The sequence below is a fragment of the Lemur catta genome, chromosome 3, assembly GCF_020740605.2.
Source record: "Lemur catta isolate mLemCat1 chromosome 3, mLemCat1.pri, whole genome shotgun sequence".
Classification (NCBI taxonomy): Eukaryota; Metazoa; Chordata; class Mammalia; order Primates; family Lemuridae; genus Lemur; species Lemur catta.
The window spans coordinates 41,656,698-41,669,263 of NC_059130.1; the positions used below are offsets into that span (position 1 = coordinate 41,656,698).

Here is a 12,566-nt window from a genome sequence, read left to right on the forward strand (position 1 = left end):
AGGTGGAGGAAATGAGAGATCTCTCCTTGTAGAAGTGTTATAAAAAGCAGACAACATAGGCTGATTTAGAAAGCAGTCAAATATAGACGGGTTTGGAGAATTGGGCTTCTAAATCTTCCCAAATGAATATTTACTTCACCACAATTGAAAGCAACACTTCTTATGTGGAAAAACATTATCCAAGTTATACATAGCAATTTATAGGAGTTATTTTAGCAATTTCAGAAGTTATCATAGGAGTTATTGAAATCTTTTTGAGTGCAGAATTTGACAGTTTCTAATTATTTTTACTTATTTTTAAACTTCATCTCTTCATGTTTTATAACTTAGTCTGATGCTTTTCAGTTTTCCTGCACTTCAAGTAATGACAAAGAGGCGTCCCCAACAGATGAAGTTTTAACAGAAGAAGCCAAATTGCACATGGCTGTAATACAAATGGTTGGTACTATTCACATCAACCACTTTTAAATTTCTTTTCTTGCAATGCTTTTAATCCTTACATATAGTTTTCAGGTGACTAGAATTTTTTTCATCTTTTGATAGTCTATTGGTTGTTAAAATTATTGTGTGATTTACTAAAGTTAAAAAATAATTTTAAAAAAACTTCTTTAGGCCTTAAGTTCAAGTTACACACCTAAACTTATTCTAAATTTAGCAAGTTTTAGCAGTCACTTTTGAAAGTCCTTAGAATAATGTCTGGTGCCATTTACATGCTTAGATAATTAAACAGCTTCAAATATTTGAAACTGCTTTTATAAATTTAACACATTTGAGTTCCTTTTGCAGAAAATTCTCTCACGTGCTTATTTAACTCTTAGAAATGTAATAAATTAATATTTATCTGGCAGAGGAGACACCATGATCACAAAGGTGGTTTCCCCAGGACAAGGCTTATCCATTGCACTCCAGAAGTGCTGACCCCTGCAATTTCCCCAAATGTGGGAAGCATGTTCACACTTATAAGTGGGGGCTGAGCAATAGGTACACATACTCATACAGAGTGACTTAATGGACATTGGAGATTCAGAAGGCGAGAAGGTTGGAGGGAGGTGCAGGATGAAAAATTACCTATTGGGTACTATGTACACTATTCAGGTGATGGGTATATTAAAAGCCTAGACTTCTCCACTATGCAATTCAGCCATGTAACCAAAAATCGCTTGTATCCCCTAAATCTATGTAAATTAAAAAAAATACCAAAAAAAAAAAGAAATGTAATAAGTTAAAATAAATCTGGTAAATCAAAAATTCTCTTAAAGTGCTGTAATACCAATATTTAAATGTTCTACCGTAAACATAAGAAAATTACTTGATAAAATTAAATTTGAATCAAGTTATCAAATTGCACATTTTAAATTGGGGCTTTATTCTAGTAGAACAAATTTTATTTAATATGACAAGTGTATAAAATACTCATTATGTCCAGAGTTTCTTCCTTTTCAGTTTCTTTTAAAAACTTATTCATTATGGAGAATTCCTAACATATACAAAAGTAGGCAGAATAGTATAAAGAACCCCCATGTACCTATCACCCAGCCTTAAAAATCATCCACACATGACCAGTCCTGCCCTATCCCAATCCTCATTCAGCCCTCTACCTTCCATACTATTTTGAAACAAATCCTAGATATCATATCATTTGTAAATATTTCAGTACGTATCTCTAAATTTTAAAGTCTTTTAAAAGATACAGTAAAATACTATTATATCTAAAAAGGAATAATCATTAGTAACATTAAATATTGAGTCAATAATAAAATTTTCAATTGTCTCATAAATGTGATGTTTATTTTTATAGTCTATATTTTCTAATTGAACTCCAATAAAGTCCGCACTTTGCAATTAATTGATGTCCTTTAAATCTCTGTTAACCTATAAATTCCTTCTTTTTTTGTTTCACTTTTTCTTTTTGAAGAACATATTTCTTCTTAATAGAAAAATTATTTTCATTTTTTTAAACATTTCTACACTTAATTTAAAATATTCTCATCCAGGTGCAGTGGCTCATGCCTATAATCCTAGCACTCTGGGAGGCTGAGGCAGGAGGATCACTTGAGCTCAGGAGTTTGAGACCAGCCTGAACAAGAGTGAGACCCCATCTCCACTAAAAATAGAAAAAATTAGCCTGACATGGTGGCACATGCCTGTAATCCCAGCTACTCGGGAGGCTGAGGCAGGAGGATCGCTTGAGCCCAGGAGTTTGAGGTTGCTGTGAGCTAGGCTGATGTCACAGGTGACAGAGCAAGACTCTGTCTCAAAAATAATAAAATAAATAAAATAGTGAAATAAAATACAATAATTCTTAGAGTTTGAAAGGCTCTCACCCATAGTAAAAGATTAAGTATGGCCACAAATTCTTTTCAGAGCCTCCTATTAAGAAGCAGTGATTTTATCCCCACCTCTTGAATTTGGGCTGTTCTTGTGACTTGTTTTGATGCAATAAAATGTGGCAAAAGTAATTTTGTAAATATTCTGGAGCCTAGGCCTTGAGAAGATTTGTAGCTTCCACTTTCTTCTACATTGAATGCCACCCTGATATTGTCAGGCAAGGAAGCCGGCCTAGCCTCTGAAGAATGAGAGGCCACATAGAGGAAAACTGAGGCACACAGCCAAAAGCCAGTACATAACTGCCAGACTTGTGAACAAGGCTATGTCAATCCAAGCGGTGGGACAATAGACTCAATCTCTGGATGGTAAGAGTGGCAAAGAATTTATAGCCACTTTAACGTATCACATTTGGCCACTGGCCATAATTACTTATACCCTTCCTACATGCAAAATACACTCACTCTTTTCCAAGACCTCCAAAAGCTTCATCCAATTATGCTTTCAGACTCAAGTCCAGTATCTCATGATTTGCATTTGGTCCAGGTGAGAAGCTCTTTGGTTGCATCCTTTTCTTTAAAATTTCAAAATATTAAGGGGGGTACAAATGTTTTAGGTTACGTGGATCATTTTTGTAATGCTTGAGTCCTGGTTATAGGTATGCCCATCACCCAAATAGTGTTCATAGTACCCATTAGGTTGGTTTGTTCCCCTCTGCTTTCACCCCCCAGTTGCTTTCCATTGAGTTTTACTTCCTTCTGTGAACTTGTATGCTCATCAGTTAGTTCCAATTTAATAGTGAGTACATGTGGTGTTTGTTTTTCCATTCTTCACTTAGGAGAATGGTCTGCAGTTCCATCCAGATCTTGGCAAAAGGTATTAATTCATCTTTTTATGGCTGAGTAGTACTCCACTGTATACATATACCATATATGATTAATACACTCAGGAATTATGGACACTTGGGTTGATTCCACATCTTTGCAATTATGAATTGTGCTGCTATAAATATTCTAGTGCACGTGTCTTTTTATAGAATATCTTTTTTTCCTTTGGGTAGATGCTGGGTAATGGGATTGCAGGATCAAAAGGTAGTTCTACTTTTAGCTCTTTGAGGTATCTCCATATTGCTTTTCACAGAGGTTGTACTAGTTTGCAGTTCCACCAGCAGTGTATGAGTGTTCCTATCTCTTTGCATCCATGCCAACATTTATTGTTGTGGGACTTTTTGATAAAAGCCATTTTCACTGGAGTTAAATGCTATCTCATGGTGGTTTTGATTTTCATATCCCTGATGACTAGAGATGTTGAGGATTTTTTCACTTGTTTATTGGCCATTAGTCTGTCTTCTTTTGAAAAGTTTCTGTTCATGTCTTTTGCTCACTTTTTAATGGGTTTACTTGATGTTTTCTTGCTGATTTGCTTGAATTCTTAATAGATTCTAGTTATCAGTCATTTGTTGGATGTACAGGTTGCAAATATTTCCTCTCATTCTGTAGGTTGTTTATTTGCTCTTGTGATAGTTTCTTTGGCTGTGCAGAAGCTTTTTAATTTGATCAGGTGCCATTTATTTATTTTTGTTGCTGCTGTGATTTCTTTTGGGGTCTTCTTCATAAATTCTTTGCTTAGGCTGTTGTCTATAAGAGTTTTCCAACATTTTCTTCTAGAATTCTTATGGTTTCATGCCTTAAGTTTAAGTCTGTTATCATTATGAGTTGATCTTTGTGAGTGATGAGAGGTGCAGATCCTGTTTAAGTCTTCTACATGTAGCTATCCAATTTTCCAGCACCATTTATTGAATGAGGATTCTCTTCTCCAACGTATGTTTTTGTTTACTTTGTCAAAGATCAGATGGCTATATGAGGATAGTTTTATGTCTGGGTTCTTTGTTCTGATCCACTGGTCTAGATCTTTGTTTTTGTGCCAGTACCAGGCTATTTTTTACTGTAGCCTTGTGATATAGCTTATAGTCTGGTAAATTGATGCCTCCCAATTTGTTCTTTTTGTTTCAGGTTGCTTTGGCTATATGGGGTTTCCTCTGGTTCCATAGGAAGAGTAGAATTATTTTTTCTAGATCTGTGAAAAATGATGTTGGTATTTTAATAGGGATTGCATTGAATATGTAGATTACTTTGGGTAGTACAGACATTTTAACAATGTTGATTCTGCTGACCTATGAGCATGGTATGGTTTTCTATATGCTTACGTCCTCTGCTATTTCCTTCCTCAGTGTTTCATAGTTCTCCCTGTAGAGGTCTTTCACCTCCTTAGCTAAATATATTCCTAGGTAATTTATTTTCTTTGTTTATATTATGAAAGGTATTGAGTCTTTAATTTGGTTCTCAGTTTGACTGTGCTTGGTGTATATTAATGCTACTGATTTGTGTACATTGATTTTGCAACCTCAGACTTTGCTGAATTTATTTATCATTTCCAGTAGCCTCTTGGCAGAATCTTTTGGGTTTTCTAGATATAAGACCATATCTTCAGCAAAGAATGATAGTTTCACCTCTTCTTTCCCCATTTGGATACCCTTGATTGCCTTCTTGTCTGATTGCTGTGGCTAGAATTTCCAGCACTATGTTAAATAGAAGTGGTGATAGAGGGCAACTTTGTCTGGTTCCAGTTCTAAGTGGGAATGCTTGCTATTTTTCCCTGCTCAGTATGATGTTGGCTGTGTGTTTGTTATATACGGATTTAATAATTTTGAGGTAAGTCCAGTCTGTGCCTATTTTCTTAAGCATTGTTATCATAAAATGGTGCTGAATTTTGTGAAATGCTTTTTCTGCATCTATTGAGAGGATCATGTGGTTTTTGTTTTTGCTTCTATTTATGTGATAAATTACACTTATAGATTTGTGTATGTTGAACCATCCCTGCATCTCTTGGATGAAGCCCACTTGGTCATGATGGATTATATTTTTAAGGAGCTGCTGAATTTGGTTTGCTAGGATTTTATTGAGAATTTTTACATCTATATTCATAAGGGATATTGGTCTGCAATTTTCTTTTCTTTTCTTTTTTTTTTTTTTTGATACAGAGTCTTGCTTTGTTGCCCGGGCTAGAGTGAGTGCCGTGGCATCAGCCTAGCTCACAGCAACCTCAAACTCCTGGGCTTAAGCGATCCTCCTGCCTCAGCCTCCCAGGTAGCTGGGACTACAGGCATGCGCCACCATGCCTGGCTAATTTTTTTTCTGTATATATATTTTAGTTGGTCAGAGAATTTCTTTCTATTTTTTTTTAGTAGAGACGGGGTCTCGCTGTTGCTCAGGTTGGTCTCAAACTCCTGACCTCGAGCGATCCATCTGTCTTGGCCTCCCAGAGTGCTAGGATTACAGCCATGAGCCACCGCGCCCGGCCACACAATTTTCTTTTTTTGTTGAATCCTTTCTTGGGTTTGGTATCAAAGTGATGTTAGCTTCATAAAACATGTTGGGAAGGATTTCTTCCTTCTTGATGTTATGGAATAATTTCTACAGGATAGGTATCAGTTCTTTGAAGGTCCAGTAAAATTTGGGTGTGAAACCATCTGGTCCGGGACTTTTTTTTGTTGGAAGATTTTTTTATTGCTGCTTCAATTTGTTACTTAATGTTGGTCTGCTTAGGAATTTTATTTCTTCCTGATTGAGCCTAGGGAGGCTGTGGGTTTCTAAGGATTTGTCCATTTCTTCCAAATTTTCAAGTTTATGTGCATAGAGATTTTTGTAGTATTCATAGGTGATATTTTGTATTTCTGTAGTATCAGTTGTAATTTCTCCTTTTTCATTCCTGATTGAGCTTATTAGAGCCTTTTCTTTTCTGCTTCTGGTTAGGCTAGCAAGAGGCCTGTCAATTTTGTATATCTTTTCAAAGAACCAACTCTTTATTTCATTAATTTCAGTATACTTTTTTATTATGAATTTCATTTAGTTCTGCTCTGATTTTGGTTATTTTTTTTCTGCTGCTGGGTTTTGGATTAGTTTGCTCATTCTTTTCCAGTTCCTTGTGATGATTCATTAGATTGTGGATTTGTGATTTTTCTGTCTTTTGGATGTAGGCATTTATGGCTATGAATTTTCTTCTCAGGTCTGCTTTAGCTGTATACCACAGATTTTGATAACTTCTGTCCTCTTTATCATTTAGTTCAAAGAATCTTTTGATTTTCATCTTAATTTCCTCCTTGACTCGACTATCATTCAGCGGTAGGTTGTTTCACTTCCATGACTTTGTGTAAAGGTGAATGTTTTTGTTGGAATTGATTTTGAATTTTATTCCACCATACCCTGAGAAGATGCATGGTATAATTTTAGTTTTTTAAAATTTGTTGAGACATGTTTTGTGGTCTAGGATGTGATCAGTCTTAGCGAATGTTCCATGAGCTAATGAACAGAACGTATATTCAATGGTTTTGGGTAGAATGTTCTGTAAATGTCTGTTTTGTCCATTTGTTCTAGAGTTCTGCTTAATTCCATTTTTTTTGTTTGTTTTCTGTTTGGATGATTTTTCCTATTCTGTTAGAAGGGTGTTGAATTGCCTGGCTATTAAAGTGCTGATTTTTATCATTTTGTTTAGATCAAGTAGGATTTGCTTTATGAATCTGGGCACACCTGTGTTAGGTGTATAAATATTTAGAATTGTTATGTGTTCTTGTTGAATTATTCCCTTTACCATTATGTAATTACCATCTTGGTCTTTCTTTACTTTTGTTGATTTGAAGTCTATGTTATCTGATATGTGAACTGCTACACCAGCTTTCTATTGGTTTCCATTTGCACGGAATATTGTTTTCCATCCCTTTACCTTGAGTATGAATGAGCCCTGTGGGTTAGATATGTTTCCTGGAGACAGCAGATAATTGGCTTGTATTCTTTTTTAAAATCCATTCAGCCAGCCTGTGTCTCTTCAGTGGGGAGTTGAAACCATTCACATTTATTGAAAGAATTGATAAGTGGGGTGGATTTCTGTTCATCCTGTTTAGTGGTTAGTAGAACTTTGTTGCTTTATCTCTTGACCCATTGTCATATCTGGGCTTTAGCTTCTGGGTCATTTGACACTAATGTGTGTCTATTGTGGTGATCCGTGTATAATGCAGTCTAGGAACTTCTTGAAGGACAGGTCTGGTCTTGAAAAATTCCCTCAGTGTTTGATTTTCTAATAATGTCTTTTTTCCCCCTATACAAAACTTAGTTTTGCAGAATACAAAGTTGTATGCTGGCCAGTATTCTGTTTGAGAAGATTGAGAATGGGGCCCCAATCCCTTCTGGCTTGTAAGGTCTCAGTTGAGAAGTCTGCAGTTAGGCTGATGGGTTTTCTTTTTTAAGTTACCTGATACTTTCACCTTACACCTTGTAGGAACACCTCTTTCATGTTTATTTTGACCAGTTTGGTGACTATGTGTCATGGTGTTTGCTTCTTTCTGATGAATCTCCCAGGAGTCATTTGAGTTTCTTGTACCTGGGTATCTAGATTTCTAACAAGGCCAGGGAAATTCTTCTCAATTCTTCCCTCAAATAGGTTTTCCAACCCTGTGTATTTTCTTATTCACTCTCAGAGATGCCTATGATTCTTATGTTAGGCCTCTTTACATAATCCCGTATTTCTTTGTAGGCTTTGCTTGTTCCTCTGTTCTATCTCTGTGACTGACTTGTTTAATTCAAAGGTGTTGCCTTCAAGCTCTGAGATTTTTTTCTTCTGCCTGATCTAACCTATTCTTAAGGCTTTGCACTGTGTTTTGTATTTCCTTGAATGAGTCTTTCAATTCCAGAAGTTTGTTTGATTTTTCTTTAATAAATTCGGTTTCTTTAGTGAATTTTTCATTCATTTCCTGCATCATTTTTGTGGTTTCTTTGTGTTGGGTTTCTATTTTCTCTTGTGTTTTGTTGAGCTTCCTTACAATTCATGTTTGAAATTCTTCCTCTGTCATTTCAATATTCTGGTATTGGTTGGTATCCTTTGCTAGAGAGCTGGTGTTCCCTTTTGTGGGTGTCCTTTTGCTCTGATTTTTCATACTTCTGGAGTTCTTTCACTGATTCCTTCTCATCTAGGGCAGCTGTTGCTTCTTACTTTTGGATTATCTTTTGTTTAGATAATTACATGACCAGTTTAATCTCTGTGCCAGTAGGTAGGTGTTGCTTGTGGGTGAGAATAACCCACACCCTGTATGGTTGAGTCAGTAAATAATGTAAAGGGTGTGCAAATTGACCTCCCTGTTAGTAAGTGGTGCTTGGCAAAAGGAAGAAGCTGCAATGTTGTTTTGGTGTTCTGTGGCCAGCTATAGTTTCTCAGAAGAAGCACTCTAATGTCCCAGGTGGTGGGTAGGGCCCTGGAACTTTCAGATGAGTCCTTATTCTCCACCTAAGCAGGTGTAGGTAGGGGAGTGAGCCTGGGAGTGCCTGGGTTTGGTGAGCCTGCCCTCAAGCTCCACAAATTCTGGCAAGGGATCTGCTTCAGCAGGGGTCAAAGGTCTGCTCCTTGCCTCTGGGGAAAGCTGCTGGGGAGTGGCTGATGTGGGCCCAGTCAACCAGAAAGTCTGCATGTGGAGGTAGGCCTCTCTGAGACTCATAATCTGACAGTCTGGAGCAGGCCTTGCTCCTTTCCACCCTCCTTTATTCTGTGGTTTCCTCTGGGTCTCTGTCAGCAGAGAGAAGCTTAAGCCAGCTGAGCTCCCCTACAACTGTAATGCAGGCCAGGAGGTTCCCTGCCCATGATCCTGGCCTAAGTTGGGAGCACAGCCCCTCTCAGGGAGGAGGGATGACCCTGAGCACACCACAGGTAGAACTCACACTGCACTCTCCCCACTGATCTGCCCCTTTGGGGCAGATATTCTCAAATATCCCTTGTGTGCACCTGCACAATGTAGTCAAGACCTGGGATCATGGGATCTGATCTCTGGGCCCATTCCCAGGGCCATAGAGATCAATCCTTGACCATGCCAGGGAGAAGCATGCTGGTCCAGAGTCACCCACAGGGTACCCAAGCTGGTTCAATGTCCCTCTACCTTGGGGCATGCCGTGCTTTCGTGAGGCAATCAGGCAAGTGGCACTAGGGAAGGCCAGCAGTCAGGGAGCTCACAGTCTGAGCACCCCTCAGTCCATTGCAGGACCCCCAAAAGGAAAGCTCTGAGCCTGCTCTCTGTGGAAGTCTCTGTGTGGCAGCTCGATCGTCTCTCTCAGCAGCTGTGGGGGGTGGGAGAAGGGGAGAAAAAGAGTCTGGGTGGAGGAAAGCCAGCACTATGGTCATCTCCAACCCTCTCTCTGAGAGGCAGTTCACCCAGAATGACCAGGCTCTGGAGTCATGCAGATCACCCAGGACCCAGTGGACCCTTGTGGTTCCTGTAGTCTGGGCTGGAGTTGGGAAACGCCTGTGTGGAGATGAGCAAGACAAAACCTGAAGAGTTGAAGCCCCCTGTGGAGGACAAAGTCACATAATAGGTAGAGAAGCAATATGGTGCCTGTTGTCCAGGCTCAGGTCTATAGGGCAGGAGGCACCCTGGCAGGGCTGGGAGCCTGGTGCCCTGTCTGCAAGAAGCTCCCAGCTCACTGGTGGCAGAAGTTTCTGGGCTCATGTGGGCAGAAGCTCTCTCTAGCAGCTTGGAAAGCCCACTAACTGTTTCATATGTGAGGGAGGGAGAAAGTAACTTCTCAAGCTACCCTTCTTGCTGGTCTCTGAGCCTCTTGGTGGTTGATCTCTACTGATACCTCTGTCCTTGCAGTTCTGCTCTGCAACCTCTTCCCTTGGAGTCTCCTGAAGGTTCTGGCACCCTTCCTTTAGACCTTCATCCAATCTGTTTGTTTGTTTTTTCTCTTTCTTCTAAAATTTTTTCTTCTCACTCAGATGCTCTGGGTGGTGGTGTCTCTGGTCTGCCATCTTGGAGCTCACTCTATATGCTAAAACCCTCAATGTATGTTCCACCTTTTCATAGCACAGCTGCCTCCCTCCAGCTTCCTACAGCAGTTTCCTCACTGTTCTTCCAGCTTCTACTAACAGTCTTCTCATTGCCCTTCTAATCTCTGCCCATGACCTGGTCCCAAAGTTAATGCCATCCATATATTTTAACTTATGAAGGCTTTCCACAGTTGGTATTGATTTCTGTTTTAGTTAGCTATATTTTGCTATGTAACAAGCCACCCCAAAACTTGGAGGCTTGAAACAACAATGGTTTATTGGTTGTAATGGTTCTGTGTGTTGGCAACCTGGGTGATTCTATTGTTGGTCTTGCTTGGGATGACTCATGTGTCTGCAGGCATCTCATAGATCAACTAGGGTTGGAGGGTCCAGTATGTCTTCACTCACAGGTTTGGCAGTTGATGCTGGTTATCTTTCAGGGCACTATGGTTTTCCTCTATATGGCCTATTCTCTTCCAGCAGGCTGGACTGGGCTTCTTGACAGCACAGTGGTCTCTGGATTCCAACAGGACAAGAAGGGAAACTGCAAGGCCTCTTAAGTCCCAGGCTCTGGAACCTGAACAATGTCACTTTTAACTCCATTCTATTAGTTAAAGCAAATCACAGAGCCAGCCCAGATTCCATGCGTGTAGAAGTAGATTCCACCTCTTGATGGGAGGAGCAAATATACTAGTTGCAAAGGGGCATGGACACAGGGAGGCATGATACACTGGGGCCACTGTGAAAAGGACCTACTGTGTTTACTTCTTTATTTTTACTTATTTATTTATTTTATTTTATTTTTTTGAGACAGAGTCTTGCTCTGTTGCCTGGGCTAGAGTGCCCTGGAGTCAGCCTAGCTCACAGCAACCTCAAACTCCTGAGCTCAAGTGATCCTCCTGCTTCAGCCTCCTGAGTACCTGGGACTACAAGTGTGTGCCACCACACCTCGCTCATTTCTTCTATTTTTAGTAGAGATGGGGTCTCACTCTTGCTCAAGCTGGTCTCTAACTCCTGAGCTCAAGCGATCCTCCTGCCTCGGCCTCCCAGAGTGCTGGGATTATAGGTGTGAGCCACCGCACCTGGCCATGTTTACTTTTTTTGCCCAAAAACTCCTTGGAGTGACTGGCTCTATGTTATCTTTGCATGGCTTTCCCAAGAGTACCTTCTGCTCTGGCATTCTTTGTGCTTTTGTGACCCCTTTTCTTTGCATTCTCCTTCATGAGCTCCTCTTTTTCTTTTTATCCCTTTAATGTTGGTGCACCTCAGGACTCTTAACTCTGTCTACTGTTTTTACTCTACAGTCTCTCCTTCTTTATTCTCAGCTACACTTATTGTTTTAATTCTATCTGTGGACGCTCTTGAAATCTATAATGTTCCTTCCAAACCTCGCACCACCAGCTCTTTAGACTCCTGAATCCAACTGTGAGTAGACATCTTCTTCTGGACATTTTTCTGTACCTCAAATCCATATTGAACTATCCCAAGCCTACTGTTGTATTCCTGGTCTCAGTGATGGGACCATTACCATGTGGTTGCCAGGGCCAGTCCTCTCCATCCCTCTCCCTCCAAGCTCTATCAATCTTACCTTTTAAATATTTGTCAAATATACCCCATTTCTTCCTTGTGTATCTTAATTTAGGCCACCATAAACTCTTGTCTGGATAGTAACCTTCAACTGGTCTCCCTCCCTCCAATATTTCCATTCTCAATTCACAGAGACATACAAAAAGACAGGTGTGACAACACCACATTCCTGCTTAAAAGCCTACATAACTCCTCAGTGCCTACATTTTTGAATGTGAGTTCCAAAGTACACTTGCTCCATGGATGTTAATAGGGACTACATGAAGAAAAAGTTTCCATACTCAAATTAGTTTGGAAAATGCTGGTTTAAACAAAGGTAAACAGATTTTTTTTTGGACCTTCTTGTAGAAAGTCTCAGAGTTTTTCATATGCTGATGTACACTGAGATTCTCCAAGAGGCAATATTGAATGCAGCACCTTCTTCCTCCCTTTTCCTTACCCTGCATAGTTTTCCAGGGATTGGGGTTTTCAGGAATATCTCACAGGATGAGTGTATCACACTCCAAGAAAAGCTTACCTATTGAGATTAAGTCTCAAGATTAAGATACAGTTTTCATCTGGATAATCATGGTCACCCTTAAAACTCAACTGAAGTATCTCCTCCAAGAATTTCTCTCAGACTGCATGTCCACATCAATGATTAATGCCTTGTGATTAATTTTATCGTTTTACATTTCTGACATTGTTTCATAATTATATACTTCTAACTTTTTCTCCTCCCCCACTAGACTGTGAGCTCCTTAAAGCCTTGGATTATACTTTCATTGCCCTAACACAGGGCTTGGAACAGA

General features: G+C 39.5%; 1 protein-coding gene and 1 non-coding gene across 2 annotated transcripts in view; both read left to right on the forward strand.

Moving 5' to 3' along the window:
* The window catches only part of SLC9C2 (solute carrier family 9 member C2 (putative)), an 84,917-nt gene that overhangs the window by 41,882 nt on the left and 30,469 nt on the right, over positions 1–12,566 (forward strand). The window contains exon 12 of the mRNA XM_045547341.1: positions 346–438. Coding sequence (XP_045403297.1) covers positions 346–438 — 93 coding nt within the window. The remainder of the gene's footprint in view (positions 1–345; positions 439–12,566) is intronic.
* Positions 834–996, forward strand: LOC123636072. The gene has a single exon (XR_006734310.1). It is a non-coding gene; the product is annotated as a U1 spliceosomal RNA (small nuclear RNA).